Source organism: Ammospiza nelsoni, chromosome 17, assembly GCF_027579445.1.
Source record: "Ammospiza nelsoni isolate bAmmNel1 chromosome 17, bAmmNel1.pri, whole genome shotgun sequence".
Classification (NCBI taxonomy): Eukaryota; Metazoa; Chordata; class Aves; order Passeriformes; family Passerellidae; genus Ammospiza; species Ammospiza nelsoni.
The window spans coordinates 13,507,406-13,530,781 of record NC_080649.1 but is presented as its reverse complement, the minus strand read 5'-3'; the positions used below and the strand labels follow the sequence as shown (position 1 = coordinate 13,530,781).

The window sequence follows — 23,376 nt, the reverse complement described above, 5'->3', positions numbered from 1 at the left end:
AAGCACTGGAGCAGTCAGGTGGGGAGCGCCCAAGTCAGTGATATTTGGAGAGAATAGTCAGGTCTTGAGGAAAGGGGCTCCAGCACTGCATTTAGAAATGAAAACAGACCAAGGTAGGGCCAGCTGATCTTTCTGCTGAGGCTGCTGCAGGAGACTAAAAGCATCCTTGAGCTCTTGACTAAAGCTGGAGCTGCTGGCAGCAGGCTTTGGCAGGAGAGAGGCTAGAACAAGCCCTGGAGTCTCTGCCTTCCTCAGCCTTGCTCATCTATTCCAGCCACGCAGCACGATGGAGCAGTGAGCTTGACTGGTGAAGTGTCCCAGGGACCAGGGGTGCCCTGCTGATGTCTGAAGCAGAGACACAACTCGAGATGCCCATCATGAGACCCTTCCCCTCCTCTGCCAGCTGCGCTGGGTGCAGCAGCGCCCGTGCCGCGCCTCTGGCTGCAGGAAAGCACACCCTGAACCTGATGAAACTGCAAGGCGTTGGTTGCTCACAGTGCCACCCACTGCGGTGCCAGCTGCCCTCCCGGCCACGCGGACACGGGCCCTGCCCTGCTGGATGTTATCTGGGCCGGCGAGCCGGGCACAGTGCTGGCTTAGCACAAAAACAACAACAACAACAACCCCCAGCTGCTGTCAGGTCAGTGCAGCACTTCCGACTTCTTGGCAATCACCGAGAAGCATGTGACAAATACCCCTCTACTCAATAGCATGGGGCTGAATAAAGTAATACTGAAAATAAAAATACTCAGTTTTGCCCAGTTGGGCAGAAAACACCAGCACTTTGCAATAATACACTATCAGAGGAAAAGCACCATGACTTCCAGCACCTCTAAAACGAGACTGCTGCTGCTGAGAGGGATCATCCAAAGGAACTCCCTCCCTTCTCCCCCAGGCCCCTACAATTCCCACAACACATACTGCTGGAAGAATGCAGAAAAAGGAAAGCAGATGCAGCCTGGCTGTTGTGGCTGTGGGCACACAAAGCTGCTCCCCCACCACCTCTCCACCAGTCCATCAGTTTGTTTGTGCCATCCAGCCTTTGCCATCGTCTGAACCTACAGACAACAAATCTACAACAAATATTAGAATGGTGTGAGCCTTGTCTCTCTGCCCATCCTGGTGCCAGCCACTGCTACAACAGATTGCACCTCGCCAGTGAAAAGCCTGGAGACAGTAAAGCCAGCAGAGACAAAGGTGTGCTGAGTTCACCTCTGAAGGGATTTAGATCTGGAGCACTCAACATGGACAAACTGCTGAGACAGGCATTTCCTCAGGTGTATAAACATCACGGGCAGCAAACGCCAGCCTTGCAAGCATTCTCCTCCAAAGCTTAAGAATAAATTCAACATGTTTTTAAATAATTATGGATGAATCACTTGAAAAAACTTCCTACATTTTATCTTCAGTTGCTGACACTGATCGTGCAGCTATTTTGTTTATAATGTAATTACACATTCCCACCTACTTGCACTCTCAGTGTGCAGCAGAGTACCTCAGGTAGCAGAAAACCTCAAGGCTGACGTTTCTTCCTGGCCTTTGGAAGTGACAGAACAGTTAGCACAAAACTTAATTTATTTGAGGTGGAGGGTGGGGGGTAGGGGGGGGTAAAGAGAGGCAAGTTAATTTCCCTTAGAAGCCCGATGGTCCCCACCCAGAAACCTGCGCACAAAAGAATACTGCCTTTAAACTGGTAGGTTAGGTCTGAGACCAGAGCGAAGGTTTGTCAACCATGACATGCTCCAGCTTGTTTAACAGTCGACCGGAGGGTTGAAAAGTCTAATAAAACCAAAAGGCCTTCCATAACAAAGCTGCTGCCACTTAAGGAGAACATTCACACCCATTCAGCAGGGCTTTTTTCAAACATGCAGAGGTTTTTGGAGCCTCCAGAGCCAGTAAAGAACACCAAAACAGAGCAGCTAGAAACTGAAGCTGGGGAAAAAAAGTGAGCAATAAGGAACACAACTGGGAACACTGAGTAACTAACCACGGGAAGAGATAACAAAAATGCTGCATGACCTCCCTCCCATCACTTGGATGCCTTTCTAAAATAGACACTTCAGCCTGACCACAAGTTATTGTGCAAGGATCACTGGGTGAAGCTGCATGACCTGTTATCTCCAGGATTACCAAAGGAAAGTTTTCCCCCATGCCCATTTGGAAAGCTTCCCCTCTTCAGAAAGAGGAAGGTTTAATTTATATGGATCAGTTTTGCCAGGCTGTGCCAGCCCTGGCTGGGGAAGGCCCGAAGCCAATGCCTGGGGGCAGTGGGATGCTCTTCCTTCCTAAATTCTCCACTTGGGCTGATTTCCCCAGCACTCAAACCCCCCGGGTCACAAACTTCACTGCATGTATCCAGAGGGGAAAATCAGCCCGGCAGTTTTACAACGTGACAAACCCTTTGCTGTAGTGACACATCCACACATCCTTTGCTGCCCATTTCCATCTCGTTTTGCCAGCATTGGTCTGTCTTGAAAGTTCAAGGTGCCTTTTCAAAGTAGCTTTTCCCAAGAGAAGAAAGCCAAGTTCCACTGAATGTGCAGATGTTCAGAGACACACGAAATCTCAGTATTTCCACAACAAAGAAGGCAGCTTTTCTGTCACTGCTTTTCCTGGTAGAGTCATGGACCAAGCAACAAAGGACTTGTGGTGATGGTCTTGGTTCAGCACTAGATGAGCAGGAGACACATGCTGCACACCTGAGGCTGCCAGCCTACCCAACAGCTTCTGTCTGTGGCTTTGCTCAAGAAGGAACAATTTTCATTTCCTAAGAATGAAATGTTACGACAGTCACATGGACTGAATTAAAAGTACAAAGACCAGACCTCTTAGCCAGAGACCCCAAATTTTATGAAAAAAATTAAAAAGTACATGCCCCTTGGAAATCCAATCTGAGCAGGGCCATAAGGAGAGTAAGAAGGTTCCAAGGTCATGTTTTACAATCTTTTGAAGCAGGAATGAAGCCGATGTCCAACGGAGACATTTCGTGCTGCCATCTGTACAGAGCTTCCCTTTCTCCAACACACTGCAAATGTTACAGTGCAAGAACTTGCTGTCTTTGCTCAGGCAGTCTTTATTTGTACACAATAAAGGCCTTGTGCAGGAGATTAAGGCTGTATTTCATCGATTTGACATGATGGTTAACCTGTGAACTTTGCCCCTGCTAATAGAATAATTTCTATTTGTTGATTCCTCTTTTGGGATCCTCGAGGGTAACAGCAGCTTCATCCCAGCTCTCATTGGCATGTCTAGTGCCAAATGGTTTTACAGCTCTTACTTCTGTGGAGCAGAGCCAGGACAAAATTGATAAAATGCAGTAACTACAGCTGGATCCTGAGTCCCCACACCTCCCTCCACGGATCCTACCTGTATTTCCTAGGAGCTCTCCGGTGACTTGGCTCTAATTCACACTTTGCTTGTGAAACCTTGGAGAGGTTGATAGAATCATGGAAAGATCCTTAAAGCTCATTTTGTTCCACCCCCTGCCATGGGCAGGGACACCTTCCACTATCCCAGGTCGCTCCAAGCCCTTTCCAACTTGGCCTCGGACATTTCCAGGGATCCAGGGGCAGCCACAGCTTGTCTGGTCCTTGGCTATCCAAGCAATCAATCCCACAGTGGCCCCAAAGCAACAGCCTGGACCAGGCTGGCATCAGTGGCAGAACAAGGAAGCTCCTCTTCCAGATAAACCTCTCCTAGTCCAAGAGGCTGACTGCCAGACAGGAAAACAACTAAAATTTGTGACCCAAAAGGGCAAATCTGTTAAACACTAAAGACATGGTTTTCCAGCAGACCTAACTCAATCTAAACACGGAGTGCTGGAAAAAAGGCAATCCCACCTGCCCAGTTGTACTGCTCTTCTCATTCCAGCACCAGCATTCCTCTAAACACATGCTGGAGATAAAGGACAGAAAACTGAACCTTCAGAAAAGAAGGAAAATGAAGATGGAGAGAAGGAGAGGACTGACTCTCTGGTCTACAACAGGACAGGAAATATCTGGGGGTCAGAGGGATGACAGATAAAACCCAGCAGTTTCTGGTCATTAGTTCTGCAGGTAGATGCAGGGACTAACACAAGGCTGTGCTGCTAACCAGTAGGACTCACTCAGGTATTTCAAAGAAGTTTTTTCCTCTAGCTATAGTTTTGCCTCCCTCCACTGCTTATCATCAGGATAGATGAAAGCTCTTCATCTATTAGTGATTTAGATCAGATGAAGACCTTCAAAAAACTGCTACTTTGAGGACAGGTTGTATCTTGGGAGCCAGGGGACCAAGAAATTCCAGGTCTTACCACAAAAGTGTACTCTGGAGTCTTCAAAGGTAAAATCCAATTTCCGTATGGGTTTTATAGAATTCAGATTATCTGACTTAAAACTGCAACGGTTCTACTTAAATTCATTACTGGCTTACAACAGTGAGGGATCCACACCAGGGCTGTGAGGAATGATGGTTTTGCTTTGACACACAAGTGTGACCTGCAACAATTTAATTTCTGAGTGTGACTTCAGACAAAGCAGCTCACTCTAGTAGACAGGAGAGGAACAAGATGTGTGTCTCCCAAAGTCAGACCTTTCCTGAAGTTCCCTGAGCTGGGCATTCAGGGCTGCACCAGTGAAGGAAGGGGCAGCTTTGCACCTGATGAGTGATGGATACTGCAGTCTCCCAGAGGAACTCAAACCTGAGCCATGTGTGTACTGCAAACAAGGAATAAAATGAGCCTTTTCACAAACCAATCACCTCAAAGCCAGCTGACTGCTGTGGGAATGTGTATTTCCAGGAGCATGACCTTTGTAGAGTCCAAGGCTGCACTTCCAAGTGAAGCAGGCATTAATTAACTAATTTATAGCATTAGGATAGATGGTGTTAGACATACTTTGTATTTGATAAGTTCAAAAGTGTAGCTTTCATCTGGCATTGTTCCACTTCCAGATCATCTCTACTAACCCTGCAGCAGAGCTCCAACATCCCACTGCCATGGAAGAGGTGGATGATAAAGTGGCACCAAGGACAATCAGCCTCACCCATGCTGGGGTGGCACAATAGAGGCTGCTCCACGCTGCCAGGCCAGGCTGAGCAAACCCCTGCTCTCAACCAAGTGTCACATCTTTTCAGAGAGATGCTCAGAATTATATTCACCAGCAATTTGACTTTTTAATCATTTCAATTACTGTGACTAAAACCCTTCAATCGGAACAAAACCAGGGAAAAATAACCCCTCTCCTTCTGAAGCAGCCTGCCTAGCTTAACAGACCATACCAAATTGTGAAGGTTTTTGCTTTTGTGGTCTTCACATATTTCATTTAATGCAGATAATTAACCTCAGTTTCTAATTTCAAATCCTCCACATAAGGAAGCAAAGTGACTGAATACATTCACTGACAGATGGAAAATTAAAATATTACTACAGCTTCTGCATGGCTCAAAAGACAGGGCCTTGCAAAAGATCTTTCTTCTTTTATTTGACTGATTAACTATAATTTGCTTAATGGATTTAAGGATGAGCCTAATAATCCAATGATATATCCAGGAACCGATTTAGGATATCAGCACCTCTGTTCTGATTTTTTTTTTTAAACATAGCAATTTTCTGCATTACACAGTCACTTCTGAAACCAGATTTTTCCACCAATTGTAATAAAACCAGGTCCATGATTTATTTTAAATGGGTGGTGACTGCATGACTGGCCTTGCACCAGGCAGCCACAATACTATAAATTCTTGGAGCACCTTCTGAAGCCCCAAATCTAGAGATGACCCAAAACCATAACATATTCCAGCAGCCACTGGACCCAGTTCAGGACACAGCCAGGACTTCTTGGGAAGGTGGGAAGTCAACAGCTCAAACCTAAGATGGGGCCAGCATGTGCTCCCCCAGCACCCCCACACCACTCTCAGTCCCTTTTCCACCAAGAAAGTCTGCCCTAACAGGATTTCACAGTCTGTCTCAATAGTTAATAAATCCAGAATCTAACAGACTGTTAAAGGAAAACATCCAAGGGGCAGTCATTTTTAAAACATCCAATGGCAACTAATTATTCAAGGGATTAGTCCATTATAGTAACAACAAAGAAACTCTTAAAACATAAAGCCAAGTTGAACGGCAGATCAAAACCAAGGTGTTCCCACCCCGTAGCCACCTCCTGGGTGCACTTCTCAGCATCCTGGCATTGGTTCAGCTCCCACTCAACCTTTTAACATCCCATTCTTTCTGAAAGCAGGCAGAACTCAAACCAGTCTTCTCAAAATATAGAATTTCATGCTCTGTGCCATCATTGTAAGCACACAACAAAACAGGGCATCCCCAGGACTGGACCAGGCAGGCCACAGCTCTAACCCAGCTATGAGGCTCTCCAAGGACACAGATTCCCTCCCCTCATGCTCCCAAGATTTTTTTCAACATGTCCAACCTGAATCTCTCCAGGACCAAAAAGGAGAACATAACTTCCCTCTTGGGCTTTTAAGAGAAAATATTCTGTAACCCAAATAAAGCTCAATCACAATAAAACAAGGCTTTGTTTGCTGGAGGAGGGAAGAAAACACTACTCATTTATCAAATTAGAGTGCTAAAAGCTTAACTACCTGCCTTTAAAAAGAAGCCAAAGCACTGATCTATAACCAAACACAAACACACCACTTCTTCATCTTGATTTGTGTGGAGGCAAAGCTACGGGCACAAAAGGTATTCTTCAAATAAAATCTATTTTAAAACTTGGCAACCACTAGCATAAATACTTTACACTGCTAATGTAATGTAAGCATTTCCATGCAGAAGTTTCATCAGCTTAACAATATATTTTAAAAAGCTGGCATTAACTTCTGTGCAAAAACACCATCAGTCTCTGTCCTGTATATCTTAGAGTGCTTCAGCCACTAAATTAACACTTAGAGCTCTTAGCACCAGACCCCCTCCCTGCTGGATTCACTGATTTCTCTCAAGAACAATGCAGAACCCAAACTACTCTTCTGCAACTTATTTTCTTTAAGTGGAAATAGCCACTGCTCTACAAGGATTCCAAACAGGCTTGTACTGATTACAAATTATACTGTGGGCCCAGTAATTTTAATTCAAGACAAGCATTCCCAACTTTACATATGGATCTAACATTCAGCAGCTGATTTCTTCCTGCAAACAAGCTCCCATGAAGCTCCAACAGCCTAAGTCCAAGATGCATGTGCTGCCTCTCCAGGTAAAAGAAGCATCAGTAAGAGGGTAACAAACCTTTGAATATTCGAAATATGACTCCTCCTGCACCACTGTTTGATTTTGCATCCTCAGTTTTCCAACCGGTCAGTACAATTAACACCAATTCCTTCAACACCACACAGTCTTGAGTCAGAGGTGTGCAATTTAATATTTAATTATGAACGATGATGCCAACCTCAAAATTAGGGCTGCCAGCTAAACTTCAGCCAGCTCCTTCCTGCTGCAGCCCCAGCTCCTGACCGCTGGACCGTTTATGCTCCCTAACCCACAGAGATCCTTGCTTTCCCTGAACCAGCCTCTACACTTTAGTTTGTCATTGCATTGTCCCACACTAGAGGTTGTCACATCCCTCTAAAGCTTCTTCAGCTTTTCTCCTCTTGCCTCCTCTGCACATCCCATGGTGAAGCGCTGGCTGTGTATTTTGGGGAGAGCTGCTCTTCCACGTGTCCAGAGAGGCTGCCAGTGCGTGGGCACAGGCACAAGGACTCTCCTGGTGATTCCTACCAGCCTGGAGAACCACATCACCCACCCTTTTCATCTGAACCACCAACACTTGTGAAACGCAGTGAGCTTAGTCAGCTCAGCACTGTGGAAATTAAAGCTGGGAGCCAACTTCTTTAAAAAAACAAACAACCCCCTGTGTATATCAAATCCCAGGCTGAGAAATTTCTCCATCCGTGTCCAGCAGCTCCACCACCAACACTCCTCAAAATCCAGCAACTGAAGACTTCACCCACCACCACGTGTCCTCTAATCACCATCATCTGGGCTTCTTCTTCAATACTATACACACCATGAAATAGGTCAACACCTCAAAATCCAGCAACTGAAGACTTCACCCACCACCATGTCTCTGTCCTCTAATCACCATCATCTGGGCTTCTTCTTCAATACTATACACATCATGGAATGGGTCAAAGCCTGAAACAATTGGCAGAAGTAATGTAATTTTCTCAGTGTGCCTGGCTGAGAGATTTCCCAGGCTGAGAAATTTCTCCATCCATGTCCAGCAGCTCCACCACCAACACTCCTCAAAATCCAGCAACTGAAGACTTTACCTACCACCATGTGTTTTCTAATCACCGTCATCCAGGCTTCTTCTTCAATACTATACACATCATGGCATGGGTCAACACCTCAAAATCCTACAACTGAAGACTTCCCCCACCACCACGTGTCCTCTAATCAGCATCACCTGGGCTTCTTCTTCAATACTATACACACTATGGAACGGGTCAACACCTCAAAATCCAGCAACTGAAGACTTCACCCACCACCATGTGTTCTCTAATCACCATCATCCAGGCTTCCTCTTCAATACTATAGACATCATGGAATGGGTCAACACCTCAAAATCCTACAACTGGAGACTTCACCCACCACCATGTCTCTGTCCTCTAATCACCATCATCTGGGCTTCTTCTTCAATACTATACACATAATGGAATGGGTCAAAACCCAAAACAATTGTCAGAATTAATGTAAATCTCTCAGTTTGCCTGGTTTTCAGGAGAGATGACAACTGTTGGAAGGTAACACCATATGCTGTTCCCACCACAGAGGACAGCAAAGGCAAGGCCTGTAAGAGTGCTGCTCTCCAACGCTTTGAGAATGGGATGGGAGCCCCTTCCCACACAGAGCTAAACAGAGAGCACAAGAAACCCACTCCAGCAAAACACAGGAGCAAACCACCACGCACCACGTTTCCAGCTGTTTCAGGGGCTGTGTGTTTTCCTGGAGCGCTCCAAGAGCAGGCTGCAGGCGGTTCTCAGGCACAGGTTTAATTTCTGCTCCCCAGCTCCGAGGAACGCTGTCCCGGCGTGTCGGAAGAAGGTTAATGAACGATTTAGCCGCCCTCACAACCACGTTAGTGTCACTTTCGGAAGCTGCGAGTTAATGCCCGAGATCTTCGGGGGTTGCCCTCTTTGAAGTTCACTGATCCATAACCAATGTCCAATTAATTTGCAGGAGCCTAACGATAATGACTATTGGCCTTTTCCGACGCATACAAAAACACAGTGGGTAACAGCGATGCTTTTGGCTTCAGGGTATTCTCAAATCTGCCTGCACATTTGCACACCTTCAAAAATATCCAGCGCTAATAACGGGTTGTCTTCTGCCATTTGAGGAATTTTTTACATTTGTTCTCCTGAGAGCAGAGCTACTGCATCAAGATTTATGAAGTTTCTGCTGAAAAAAAACCTGGAGCTGATTCAAGATGCTCATTTGCTAACAGAGAAATACTTCTGCTGCATTTGCTTAGATTCCTCTTTATTTAGGGTTTCCATGGAAGCCAAGGAATAGAAGTTAAATCTTGGGAAGATTAAACAGGCCCTGAGATATAATGCAAAACAGCTTATTTCAACATTCCCCAAAGAAGAGAAATGAGAAATTCTTCCACACATACGCCAAAAAAAGAGGTTTGTGGAAATTTTCAAAATAAATTGGGACCCAGTTTTTCGAATGCTGCACACAGCCATTGCTTCCTGCTGCAAGCAGCTTCCACAGCTTCCAAAACACTTCCTCAGGTGAGAAAGTAAATGAACAACTCCCTAAAAACCAGCTTGTTCAAGAGAGTTATTGCTATACAACATCCAGGAAGAAGGTTAATTCAACCACAAGGTCTTGCTCAAAGAGGAACAATCACCTCATAAATTAGTATCTGAGCAGTCTTTAGAATTAAAAAATGCAGAACTTATGCAGTTCAGCAGCATCTTCCATGGCAATGCTCTGGACACCACACAAGCTGACAGACCAGCATTTAAAAAATAAAATAAATCCCTTATCTTCAGCTTCTCCAGGCTGAGAAGTGATTCCTGCTCTGGTGAGAAGGGCAAACATTTCCTTGCCTCCCCACCCCACAGGTCAGCAGAGTGTCAGTAGCCACAATGACAGGCTGTTGGACACTACAAATTAATAGCCACACATTTTCTCTGATCTCCATCCTCCAGGTAAAGATTTATTTCACATTGTTCCAATCTCATATGAAAATGCCCAGGACTGATGAACTCTACTTCAAAACACTTCTATTTCACAGCACATTTCTTACACCATTTTACAACCTGGCACAGATATATTCAGATAATGGGTGAAGTGCACCTTTTTCTTGAAGCTGGAGCTAAACAGTGTCACACACACAGGATTTACTTACTACCTGGTCTGGTAAGGAAACTAAACACAGCTGACCCTCAAGCAAGTTATTTTCAATTTTAACACCATTATTGCTTAAATAAAAAGATACTTAAATCAGAGACTTTTCTAATCCTTCATTTATGGTGAGCACCCAACTGCTCAGTGGAATGCACTTCAAGGTTTTTATTAATTCCATGGGAAAGTCCCAAGACACTGGGATATTTTTTTTCTGATTCTTGATTAAAGCAGCGGGAGCCCACATGAATTCCCTTTCTTCCCCCCTCCCCAAGAGTTTCACATGCAACATCCCCTCCTCAAAATCTGTAAGAAAACAAGAATCAAACCAAGAACATTTTGCCATCTGAAAGGCGCCGAGACCTTGCATGGGGCGGGATGCGCTTCCAGCTGCCAGCCTAAAGGGACGGCTGAGGGAGATTAAACACAGAAATGCTTTTCATAAGGCAGGAGCCTTTGAAGAGGACAGTTCAGCTACTTCATTTCGTAATCTTCACAAAGCGTCAGATTTTAGCCTAAGCAGGTCTTAAAACAAGGAGATTTTATTTTAAAAAGGGGGTAAAAAAAAAAGTAGGAATGTGTTCTGGCTGGGTTCTGTTGATTCAGCAAGGGTTAGACACACACATGCTTATTGATCGCAGAGAGCTCCCTGCTAAGTTAATTGTCTGGAATTTTAACTGAGCTCTCAGCAAGTTTCAAAATCCATGTTGGCTGGAAGTGGGTGGGGGACCCAGAAAAAAACAGGCTGCAGAACTGTGCCAGTCCTACAGTTAAAAAAACCCAATTACTTTCACGAAGAGAAGAGCTTCAGCAGGGCATGGCTTTAACTGGATTTGGGGATTCTGACTCTGACACCGTTAGAATTCAGTGGAAATGGCATATGCAAAGCAGTACCATTATCAGGGAGCACCATCAATGCTGCTTCACTCCTACCCACATCACCAAGTGAGGGTATCTCTCTCCTGTGAGCTCCCAGTTGTGGCTCATGACAATTTCTACACAGAAGTGTCACCACCAGCTTACCTGCCCATCTTGCAGTACCTGAACACTGACCTTCTGCTGGTGCAGGCTACAGCAAACTTGGCACTGCAGCTTGCCCAGCCACCTGCACATGCATGAGGGCTACCCCTGGCTTTGCACTGCCCACCAAGCCCTACGTGCCTCCTGAACACCTCCAGCAGCAGTTTCTCCAGGTGAAGAACATGCTGCAGGGATGATTTGGCATTATCAGACAGGAACAGCCAAAGACACCTTTAAAACAACCTGTGATTAGTTTCAAACAAAGCTTTGCACTCCATCGACCCAACTGGCAACACCATCCTGTACCAATGTGGATGCTCCCCAGCACTCATGTTTTTTCCAAGGTTTCCCACATCCCCCTGGCAGCTCCCTGGCCCACTCCCCACCTACCTGAACTCCCTGCCCTCGCTGTAGCGCCGGGCTGAGGCCGCACGCTGCGTGGCCGTCTCCAGAAGCAGCTTCTGTGTCAGCCTGCTGGAAGGAGCCGAGTCCCTGCTGGCCTCGGGCTCGGCCTCTTGGTCACACTTCCACTCCTCATCCTCGTTCAGAGTTGGCAGATAACCAGGTAGCCCTTTACCTGTCCCAGATCCCGAGCTCGGATCGCTATAAATTTTTGGACTTTCCCCACCTGTCCTTGTGTATTCCAAATAAATATCCGACTTAAGGAACAAAGGGTAGGTATTGTCTTCTATCATGCACTGAATCTCCGTTTGGGCCTGGTCAAACATGTCAGGGTCAATCTGCAGTTTCATGACACAGTCTTTGATGAAGCTTTTTGTGGCCGGTTTGATCTGCCGGGACACAATGCCATTGTTGTCGAGGATGTATTTTTTGTAAATGGCTTTTGCCAGCTTGAGTCTTTTTTCCTCATTAGACACGCACGGCTCCAGCTTCCTGAAGCCACTGCAGGCAAACCAAAAGTCCAGCAGATCTGCACAGTCCTCCTGTTTCAGGAAAGTCCTGAAGAGGTTGATGCCATCTTGATCATCCAGCAAGGAGTGCAGTGACTCGGCCCACTTCAGGTAGGGTGGAGTTGGCGAAGCACTCCCCTCGGGCTCGTACCCCAAATCCAAATCGGAGCGCCTCGGTGTTGCCGTGGACATCTCGTTTCTGACCACATCACTTTTACCAGAGTAGAAGCCATGGCTAACAGGCCTTGGGTCTGTGGACACGAGCTCCCCCTCCTCACCAGGAACTGGTGGCCTTGGAGCATCTTCAGTGAAGCTTCCTCCCAGGTCCAAGGGGAAGCCCTTCCCCTGGATATTCATTTTTCTGGTCCTCGCTTGCGTGGGAGCAGTGGGGGATGAGCGCCAATCTCAAATCACCAATATTTGTAGCTCCAAGATGAACAAGTTTGTTTGGCTGAAACAGACGAGGAAAAAGTAAGCTTGTATCACTTGAAACAAACACTCTAAGACAACAAACTAGTGGTTATGCTCTGCACCTTTACTATACTAACACCTCTTTTTCAGCAAATCAATGTCTTGGTAACTTCTGAGAACACAGGATTGAGCTCAAACCAGGCAGAGGCTAAAAATGACAGTTACAGAATATCACAAAACTTTACATCCAGAATTTGGCATCATTGATACAGCTGACACTATGCTAAAACACCAGCCAATTTCCCAACAGCAGTGGTTTATACATGACCCTGGCATGTGGCAGCCCACATCCAAGAGATCCATACCCAGGTAGCACAGGGCACATGCCATCTTCTGCACTGCCACCAGTTCCTCTGCTCTGCCTACCTGCACAGGACACATACCAGATCATACTAAGGCAACACATTTTTATCTGGCTGTGGATCTAGGAAATTCTTATCCTTAAACAAGAATTTAAGGCTTGTGAATATGATTATTAAAGAACATCCAGTTAGTCCTGAAAGCAGGGCTGCACCTTAATCAAACACAGGTGGCTTTCGTATGCTCAAGTGACATACCAGCGCCACATTCCTCACAAATCTCTGCGTTTCAGAAATACGCCGCGTCGCCTCGTCTAGCTCTAGGGAAATCCAGATGCATCGTTGACCCTAATATTTTGGGCATCTGGACTGCATTCTTGCTTCAGATGGGCATGTTAGTACAGGAGCTCAGTTCTAGCACTACTTTTTGTAGGCAAGCCGTTGAGAAAAGGTTCATTTACGCTAACAAAATTGCATGCTACGAGCCTGGGAAAATTTCAGGTCATCAAAGGAAGATGAGAAAACCACCTTGACAAGGAAACCTGATCAAGTAAGATGTTTTTAAAGCAGAGCAACGAGTCAATATGGAGGATGGAAGGTATGGGGAAGGCTGGGAAGGAAGAAAAGGGCAATCCCTGGGTTGCTACTTCTGCTGCTCAACAAATTAACCTCATCATTTAAAGCGAGTAGCAAAAGCCTTGTGTTACAGAACAGCCTCAGCCTCTAAGCCCCAAGTACTGCAGAGCACCAGCAGCCTCACAAATTACTCCTTGCACTGGATTAACTCAATTGCATGTAAAAACACAGGAGGAAAGACACATTTTAGCTTGCCCTCCCTCTCAAAGCAAACCCTACACCAACGAACATCTTTGGGATGCTTTGCCATTTTCCCCCCATTTCCTGATCCTGGCTAAACCAAGAACCGCCGATGCTGTACCTTACAGCCCACCTGTCCATCGTGAAACAACCCAGCGAGCCCACGAGCGGCCAGCGAGGATGGCTGGGCCCCGCCAGTAGCCAGCGCCGCGCTCACACCCGGCCCGAGCCCCCGGCACGCAGCCCCTGCCCTGGCACCGCGGGACGGGGCCGGGCTTTGGCACCACGGGGCGGCTCTGGGTGGTTTTCACCCCGCGTCTGGAAGCGAGCGCAGGACTGGCCCCCCGTTTGCGGTGCCGGTCCCCGGTAACCCCCGGGCGGGTGCAGGGGACCCCTGGGGCAGCGGCACCGCAGCCCCACAGCCACGCCGGGCATTGTTGCGGCGGCGCGGCGCTGGCTCCTCGCCCCGGCCGGGGCAGCCCCGGGGAGCCTCCCGGAGGACACGCGAGGCGCCCGGCCGAGCCGCCCGCCCGGCTCCGGAGGGTACCCCCGGCCGGCCCGCGGGAGGCGCGGGGCCGGGTGGGCTCCGGGGCGGCCCCGCCGCTGACAGGGCGCCGCGCGGGGCCCCCGCCGCCCCCCGGGCAACTTCGCGGGACCCGGCCCGCGCCGCCCCCCCCGCCGCCGCCCCCGGCCCCGCTCACCCTCCCGGCCCGCCCGGCCTCCCCCCCGCGCCCGGGGCGGCCTAGCCCGGCTCGGCGGCCCCGGCGCGGCCCCGCGCTCCCGCCCGCGGCGGCCTCGGCGCGGCCTCGGCGCAGGGCCTGGGCCGGGGCCGCCACACTCACCCGCGCGGAGCAGCGGCGGCGGCCCGGGGCGGCGCGGGGCCCGGCCCATGCGGCTCAGCGGCGGCGGCGGCCCGGAGGGGCGGCGGCGGCACAAAGCGGGCGGCCCGGGACGCCCATGGCCGCGGCCGCAGGCGGGTGGCGGCGGCGGGGAGCGAGTGCAGCAGCAGCAGCAGCGAGCCGAGCCCCGCTCCGCTCCGCTCCGCCTGCGCCGCTGCCTCCCAGCCCGGCACGGCGGCTCAGCCGCGCCCCCCGCGCCCCCGCCCGGTACTGCGGGACCGGCGGCCGGAGCGGGGCGGAGCGGGCCCGGCACGGCCCGGCCCGGGGAGGCGGCGCGGCGGCACGCGGGACCCGGGGCGGCTGCAGGAAACAGCCCGGGGAAACGCGGAGCTCCCGGCTCGGGGAGGCCTCGATTGCTGGGAGCCGTAGCACAATGTGACGTGCACGGGCTGAGCTCCCCGGACAGCTCTGGCACATGCCGAGGCTTCGAGTTCGGCTTCCCGCAGAGCCCCGGCACCTTAGGGGCTGAATGGCTCCGGGGCTTCGTCCGGCCCTGGATGAGGGGAGCCCGTGAGCATCCCGGGCAGAGACGGCCGCAGAGAACCCTCGGAGACCTCCAGGGTCTCGTCGAAGGGCTCTGCCCAGAAAGGGCATCAACCCTCAAACACCGCCAGCCTCCACGGCTCTGTCCGTGTCGAACACCGTGACATTTCTGAGCTTTGTCCAGTTTGGACCACGCACCAGGGGCCTGGGGATGCAGGGGCACGGGTCCCTCAGCCGCTCTTGCCTCCAACAACAACTAGAGCTGGTTTGGAACCTGCAATGTGCGTCCTGCCGTGTGTGTCCTGCCGTGTGCATCCTGCAGTGTGTGTCCTGCCATGTGTGTCCTGCAATATGTGTCCTGCTTCTCTGAGCCGGGCAACTGCCGCGGGGAGAAATCAGGGGCTGGCCAAGAGGTGGCACTGCATGGACTGGAAAGGGTCACAACACGTGGAGACTCCCCAAATCAGGCGTGTTTTGTTGTGTGCAGCAGGGTGCACCAGCTCTGAGGCTGCAGTACTGGGGACACTGAAGGGAGAAGAAGTGAATTGCCAGATGCAGAGATCAAATGAGAGTAGCGTGACAGGGAAGTGCAAAAGCGAGTGTCTTCCCTGGAAAGCAGTGATAGACTCTGAGCCAGGCAGACCCTAGATACCATCCTAAAAGCTGAACATGCAAACAAGCCAATAGACAATCCTCTGAAAATTAGAAATAACTTAGAATAGTTTCCAACAGGGACTGTTTCTGCTTTCTTATGTGATCACGCTGCCACAGCTGCATGCCTCAGTGCATTTAGGGAACACTTTTGGAAATGTAACATTTTTTCCAGCTCTGTGAAGCTCCCAAATATTCAGTCTGAGCAGTGACACTCCCCATCCCACCCCAGCACACAGCCTGGCAGGATGATGTGGCTCCTTGCTCTCTCTCATGTGAACGATGCTCGGAGCTGATTTACATGTAGCAGTGCAATGCTGATCTCAGGCATAATAATAGAAAAGCTGATGTGGGATTCAGCTGGTAAAGAATTAAAGGATGGGAATATAATTAATGCAATCAGCCTAGTTTCCAGAAAATAGCTCTTGTCAAACTGTGATGTCATCCTTTGAAGAGATTACAAGTTTGGCTGATAAAGGTTATGGCACAGAAATAATAGACCTGGGCTCTGTTCAGGCATGTGACTTAATCCATATAGTATTCTGATTAAAAATTAGCACAATACAACATCAAGAGGGACACCTTAAAGGGGCTGGGAGCTGGCAAACCGACAGCCATCAATGGGGAATCCCTGCAGAATGGGAGCGCGCTCAGTGGGTGTCCGGGCTTGGATGGGAAGCCCAGTGCTATTCAGTATTTCCATCAATGGTCTAGAAATAGATTAAAAAGCCCTGCTGAGAAAAATGCCGGGGCGAGGGAAATGAGAGGGGCAGGAGACATGGACGAGGTCAAGACAGCTGTAGAAAACTTCACAAGCCGAGTCCCTGGCAAATAAAACGTGCTTGAATGCGAGCAGCTGTGAAAGGGTCTGTCCACTGAACACAGGGCCCTTCTGCTGGAAAGCCGGGATCTGGCAGGGATGGGGGGAGTTTAGGAGGCAGGAGGGACAATGTGGGAGCAGCAGGGGGGATGTCCAGCTGGGACAGGACTGGGTGCCACAGCAGGAGGGTTCCAGCATCTGTGTTATGGAAAGGATGCTGAGGAATTGAGAGAAGGTGGAGGAGAGTTAAAACTGCTTTGCAGGGGAGTAGCTGAGGCCCGCAGCCTCCCCAGCAAGTTTAAAGGAGCCCCGGAGGTGCCTCCAGTACAGCACTTCAGCCACTTCATGAGTGAGAAACTATCAGGTGTAGAGAGCTTTTCATCTCCCAGAGGAAGGCCCAGCAAGATTCATGGCTTGAACTGAGTTCATTTGAGAAACCAGAGCAAGATTTCTCCGGGGCAAGGGAGAGCCTGAGGTGGTGGGCAATGAGTTTGGGTGCAGCAGGATGCAGCTGGTTGAAGTGCTGGGGCTTGACATGCCCTCCCTCATGATGCCATCCTTCCCTGACCTTCCTTACTGCTCCTCGGGTTGGGCTGGACCTGGGGAGGTGGGAGAGGTGCTGGAGGCTCATCTTGCTCCCACCAGCTCCTGGCACATTCCCCCAGCTCAGGGGACACAGGCTGGAGTGAGGATCAGCCCCCATCCCACCCCCCAGGGACACAGAGAGGCGAGGGACCTCCAGAGCAGCTGGATGTCCCTTCCAGCAGTGCAGGATCACTCTGTGCATGCTCCCAGGGAAGGCAGAGCCAGCCCTGCCCTGCTCCAGCAAAGGCAGCCAGGCAGCTGCCCCTTCCTAGGCCACAGGAAGCAAATTCCACAGATGGATGCCAAGCCCTCATGGTGCCTCTATTTTCTGGTCCTCTAGCAGGGATGCTTGGGGCTGAGAGAGCCATGGGCTCCCTCTGGAGCCCCTTCCCTGCCTTTTACCCCTCAGGTGGCTCATGACAAGGAGGCTTATCCCTGCACTCTAGCAGGGGCCAAAATCACTTCCACATTTATCTGAGGGCATCAAACAAGTGATAAACCACACTGAGCATTCCTGGCTGTGTGCTGGAGGAATAAGACTGCAAGGTCTTTGAGGCCAGTGAACCAAACCTGCTTATTTTTCCTTTTTTCATCAGCTGGCCATGAAGCTCTGCCTTTTACCCAGATACCATCCTTACACCAAAACCGCCACCACTGAGATGGCAGTGGTGTTTTGTGCACTGAGGCCCCTGTGGCCACTGCCGCTGAGGCTGGCCCCATGTGAGCCTGGAGTTAGGGACACTTCCCATCTCCCAATGCACACATTCCTTTCTGCCTGGGAGAAGCAAACACTGGAGAAAAGGAACTGCTCTGAGCCTTTGGTCTGAGGAGTCTGAGCTGCATGCAGGCAGCGCTGGTGCAATTCCAGAGCCTCTTTGCACAGGGATGTGCTCTGTAGCAGCCTCCCCTCCTGCCAAGGTAGCTTGGGACCCGCCAGCTCTCCAACACCCCATCTGCAGAGCCTGAAACCGCTTGGATCAGCTTCAGCACTGACTAGAGCCCTCCCAAACGAATTCCCCTCTTTGTAGCGGCTCGCTGGCTCCTGCAGGGCGAGGTGGGTCTGAGCGGAGCCGGGTGATGCCTGGTGGGCTGCCAGGCTGCAGCGCTCCCTTCCAGCGCAGGGATGGATGTGCGTGGGTGTAGCCGGCGTCCCTGTGGCGCTGGCGGATTCGGGAGGGAGCGCACTAGATGGTGCTGTTCAACCTTTGGCTGCCATTTAAAAGGCTCCTGCAAGGTCATCAGCCGTGCCGAAATTCGGTGGTTTTATTCAAAAAGCTTTTTGGAACTAGGGGATAAATAGAAATATTCTGAAATATGAGGTTTTACGCTGATCACTGACAGAGGCAAAGGGATGTGCTGCCTCCCACCTCGGGCCTGCAGCACCCTCAGAGCTGAGGCAGGACCCGGGGTTTGACTACATGACCAGTAATGAAAATAATAATTTAAAAAATTAACGATTTAAAGAAAAAAATGATGCCAAGAAAATAATGTTGTGGTGTGCAAGAGGCGGCTGACAGCTCTCTCTGGGACCGCTGGCAAGATGATGCTTACAGAATAGGAGGAGGAAAATGTATTAGCATTCTAGATAAAAGTATTGGAACCCAGAGCATCCCAAAGAGCCTGACTGGGATGAGGCACCAACAGCCCAGTAGCACTGCCACTGAAGGGACGAGCAAACAGAGCCACAGGATAGGCTGGGAGGAGAACAGAGCAGAGAAGTGGCCATGGATGGGGCTGGGGGCTGGATGAGAGTGCCTGCCTCGCTGGGAGGGATGGATGGAGCAGATCTCATTGTGAGCTGTGAGGATGCCCACAAACAGCTGTGCCAGGGCTGGGGGCAAGAGTGGAAGTGAGTTGTGCTGATTTCAACCACCACAGCATCCCTTCTTGCAGGGCATAAAGATATCTGCCCACCCTGGCTGTGCCAGCTTGCCAAAGCATCCATGGAGCTGTGGGTGCAGGTCCCACAGTGCCTCCTTCTTTGGATTCCCCAGCTCAAGGAATTGCTTCTAATGCTGAGTAAAAAGGATGAAGTTTATGCCTTTTCACTCAGATTCTGCTCTTTCATAAAGCCCATGGTGGAGCCTGTTCCAGGCAGTGGGAAGGTTGCAGGGCTTGGCTGCTCTGGGCATTCAGATCCTTCCCCTCCAGAAACATCATCCCAGTTTCCCTGTTCACTCCTGTTCCCACATGGGTGCTTGCTTGCAAATCCCCTGTTTATGCTGGGGTACATGCCTGGAGTGGGTGGATGGGGCAAAACCTTTACTGCTCACATCAAAAATAACAAAAACTGTAGCCAGATTGTGGCCAGATCTGTAGCCAGAGTGACCTTCTTTCAGGAATGTAGGGGGAGAAGGGCCTGGAGCAGCTAAGGCAGCTGTCTGAACTGGGTTTTGCAGCTGCCAGTGTTTGCCCATGGTGGTGTAGATGCCCAAATGGCAAAGGGAAGCCCCAGTACATAACCCTGAGCTCCTGCAGTGTCCCAGCACCCTGGCCTGTTCTCCCTGGGGTTTGCTCTGCCTTCATCTCCAGGTGTTCCTCTTTGTGCCTGCCCTGGCATCAGCTTCTTTCCCTCAGCTTTGCTTTGCCCTTCCTGCTGGGTTACAGAGCAAACCTAATGTTTCCCCAAAAAAGGATTATCGACAAGCTCATGCTGTGCCTTGGGAGGCTGCTCTGATGCTCTGCTCACCCAGCACCCTCCTCACAGAGGAGCTTGACATGGACTTTTCTTATCTCCCCACACTTCTGTGACCCTCCTGCCACCAGCCCTCAGCCCACCCCAGCTCCTTTCTGACTGTCAGCCCCTTCTAGCCTCATGTTTGGGCTCAGGACTGGAGTTTTGGTCAAAGCTTTCCCCATACTCCTTCTCCTCCATTCCAACCAGCCCAAGGAGAGCCACAGCAGGTCATGGCCACTCTCCTCTGCTTGGTTTGCACCACTCACAACCCCAGGAACAGCCAGTGACCATATCAGCTCATGTTCCTCTGCCCTGGCTGGGCAAAGCCCAGTTTGTTCACGTGGGCTTCTCTTCTCACTCCTGTCCCACCCCAGATAAGCCCTGGGCTCCCATCCCAGCTCAGGGCTGTGGCACAGAACTGATAAGGTTGCCAGTCCCTTGGTGTGTCCCCCAGCCCTCCCCTCCCTTCTTGCTGCTTTTGGGGAAAGGTTCCCATATGTGGCAGAGCACAGAGACCCTCACAGACCCCTGCTATGTCTGAGACCCTGCCACATCCACGACCCTGACAGATCCCTGCCACATCCCAAACCCTGCAGCTCCCCTGGTTTTGGTCAGCCTTCCCTGCCCAAAGCATGGCACAGGAGCTCAGCCAGCACCACCGGTGCCCAGCGCTCCTCATCCCCAGGCAGTGAGGGTGAGCACCCCAGGGACACCCCACACACCTTCCTGCACCCACCTTTGGGATCCAGCCCGGGCCTGTGCCCTGCACTGCTGCCTCTCCATGCTGCAGACCACCAGTCTCGCTGCTCATCTCGCGGTGCCAGGGCTGGGGTGCCATCCACACACATCCCCGAAATGCCGCTCTGCAGAAAGAAGAGATGTCAGCTCATCCCTGCTGGGAGCACCCTGCCCAGGAGATGTTCCCAGGGGAGCTGGGCCAGGCAGGGACACCTTGTGCTCCCCACTCACAGGAGTGGAACCTGTTCCTATGGTCCTGAGGGACACACTTCTCATCTTGCCTCTCTGTCAGAGGGAGATGTCTGGGCAGGCTGTGCTCTGTCTGGAGCAACATAGGGGCCTCTGGAGGGGTTATCCCTGCTGGAATGGTCCCAGCTCCTCCTAGAGCTGAGGCAGGAGGGAGCAGCAGTGGCAGGGAACAACCCTGTCCCTGTTCCCAAGCCCCACTGCAGAGCCAGGGCCCCCCACCTGCCCAGGCCATTGCTTGCCCTCTGCTCCAGTGTCCCCGTGGTGGGATGGAATAGGATGAGAAGAACACAAGGAGCAGCTCCATGGAAACACCTGGTTCCTGCAGCAGGGTTATCCCAGAGCAGCCTGTGATAATTCAACCTGCTTAATTCTGTTGGGAAAGATGGATTTCCTTTACTCAGCCATCAGTGACTGTGACCTGGGCTGCTGGAAGGTGAGGGAAGGATGGTCAGTGCAGAAATATTGGCTGCTCTGCTCTCACAGACCTGATTTGTAATGCTGGGCAAGATCTTCTGGCTTGACTGTGGTTACCAGCTCGGCTGGCAAGAGCCCCCTCAGTGCTTGGTGGTGCCTTGATGTGTGTCCAGGATTTCCAGTGTGATCCTTTGGACACGATCACCAGAGCAGCTTGGAGAGCTGGTCCCCACGTTCCTGGCTGACTGCTGGAGGGTCACCTCTCCCAGGGAGATGACAATTTCTGTGACAAGCAAGGCCTGTGACTATATTTTGGCTAATTTTCCACCTCTGGCGGCCAGGCAGTGGCCAGTTGGACACACGCTGGTCTCTGTGCTCTCTCCTGGGATGACTGTCGCTGACGAGGCTTTCCCTGGACATGAGGCAGACGGTCAGGGAATTGCTCCGTCCCGCAGTTCTGGTTTGCTGTGAGTCCACCTAGTGGCCCACGGCTTTATGGTCGGCTTTGCTGGGCGCAGGGACGCTTTCGAGGACATATCAGAAATGCTCGTGCATCCAGGGCAAGCTCTGGAAAGAATTTCACCTCTGCACTGTTCCTGAGGTCCCCGTTGTTATGGTTTAGGTCCCAGATCACCGTTGTCCTTCACCAGGAGAGCTCTGAGCCCATGAAGTGACAGCAGCAGCTGAGGCTGTGGCTGCTTTGCTGAGGTCCAAACCCAGCCAGCCCTGGGCAGAAGGTCCCTGTGATCACAGTGGGCACTGCTGAGGGAAGCCCCACGGCATTTCCGCATTTCCACCCCTTAATTCTCCTGCAGAATGATTTTCTCAACCTCGAGCTCCTCAGACAGGTCAGTAGGTGCCCCAAATGCTCCTCTGAGTGATCCCATACCCTGGGGAGGTGCTGGCTCTGCGTGTCCACGCAGCCCAGCAGCCAGAATCTAATTGCCACTGGCAGCTGATTGCCAGGAGCAGGCTCCTGATGGCTGTTTGTGCCAGGCAGGGCAGCCGTGCTGGCAGGAGGTCACAGCCTGCCAGCCTGAGCCCTCACTGGGCCCTTCTGGGGCACAACACGCTGTGTGTGCTGCAGGACCCCATGTGTTCCAGGCCAGGGGGACTGGCCAGCCCCAGCTGGGGGAGCCCCAGTCCTGGCAGGAACTTCTGGGAGCCTCTGCTCCTTCAGCTCGCTGGTAGGAGAGCCACAGACCCTCTGGGATCTCCCTCTACCCACACAGAGACTCCAGCCTCCATCACCCTTCCCCAAGCCCCTGCTTCCCAGCAGCACCTTGGAAATCCCCAGCTGCTCTCCTTGGCTGTCTTCCCTCTGAGGTGGCCTTTCCTTGGAGCAACCATCCTGTGCCACCTCCCCAGCAAGGGCCACCCCTCATGGTGAACTGGGACCCCTGGTGTGTCACCAGCACCCCATGAGGTGGCCAGGGCTCAGCACCAGCCCCTCCACCCCCAGTGCCCTGCCCAAGGGTCAGTGGAGGTTTCCCTGGAGGGTTCCTCCTCCATGGTGGGAGTGGGTGGGACAGGAAGGGCTCAGCACTGATGGACACCAGCTGAGGTCCTGGCCAGCCAAAATGCTGGACACAGCCCGGCAGTGCCCGGGGCTGACCTGCTTCTTCCTGCAGGGAACAGCCCTGCCTGATGAGCTGGGGGTGCCATTTATCCACACATTCAGGGGAGTCTCCAAAGTCTTCTGCTGCTTTAACTGCCCTAACACAAGCCCAGCCCAGGGCTTGGCATTGACTCATCTCAAGGCTTGGCATTGACTCATCTCAAGGCTTTCCAGCATGAGGTGAACAGATATGGAAAGTGTTGGTCTTATCCTGACAGAAAACTGGAGAAATTGCTCACAAAATCATTTACTGTGGGAGGAAGCTCAGAGAATTGGCGTGTCTCTGTATTTGGAGGGATCCAAGACTTGCTCCACAGCCAAGGCAAACAGGCACTGGATGTCAGCCATGGGGTTCCCTGTCCCCTTCTGCCAGC

General features: G+C 51.2%; 1 protein-coding gene across 2 annotated transcripts in view; it reads right to left on the bottom strand.

Moving 5' to 3' along the window:
• The window catches only part of AXIN1 (axin 1), a 72,421-nt gene extending 57,616 nt beyond the window's left edge, over positions 1–14,805 (bottom strand). For both annotated transcript variants that reach the window (XM_059484585.1, XM_059484586.1), the window contains exons 1-2: positions 14,711–14,805; positions 11,762–12,733 (exon numbers count right to left, since the gene is read on the bottom strand). In XM_059484585.1, the coding sequence (XP_059340568.1) occupies positions 11,762–12,639 (878 nt within the window). In that variant the 5' untranslated portion in view covers positions 12,640–12,733; positions 14,711–14,805. The remainder of the gene's footprint in view (positions 1–11,761; positions 12,734–14,710) is intronic.
• Between the last annotated feature and the right edge of the window lie 8,571 nt (positions 14,806–23,376).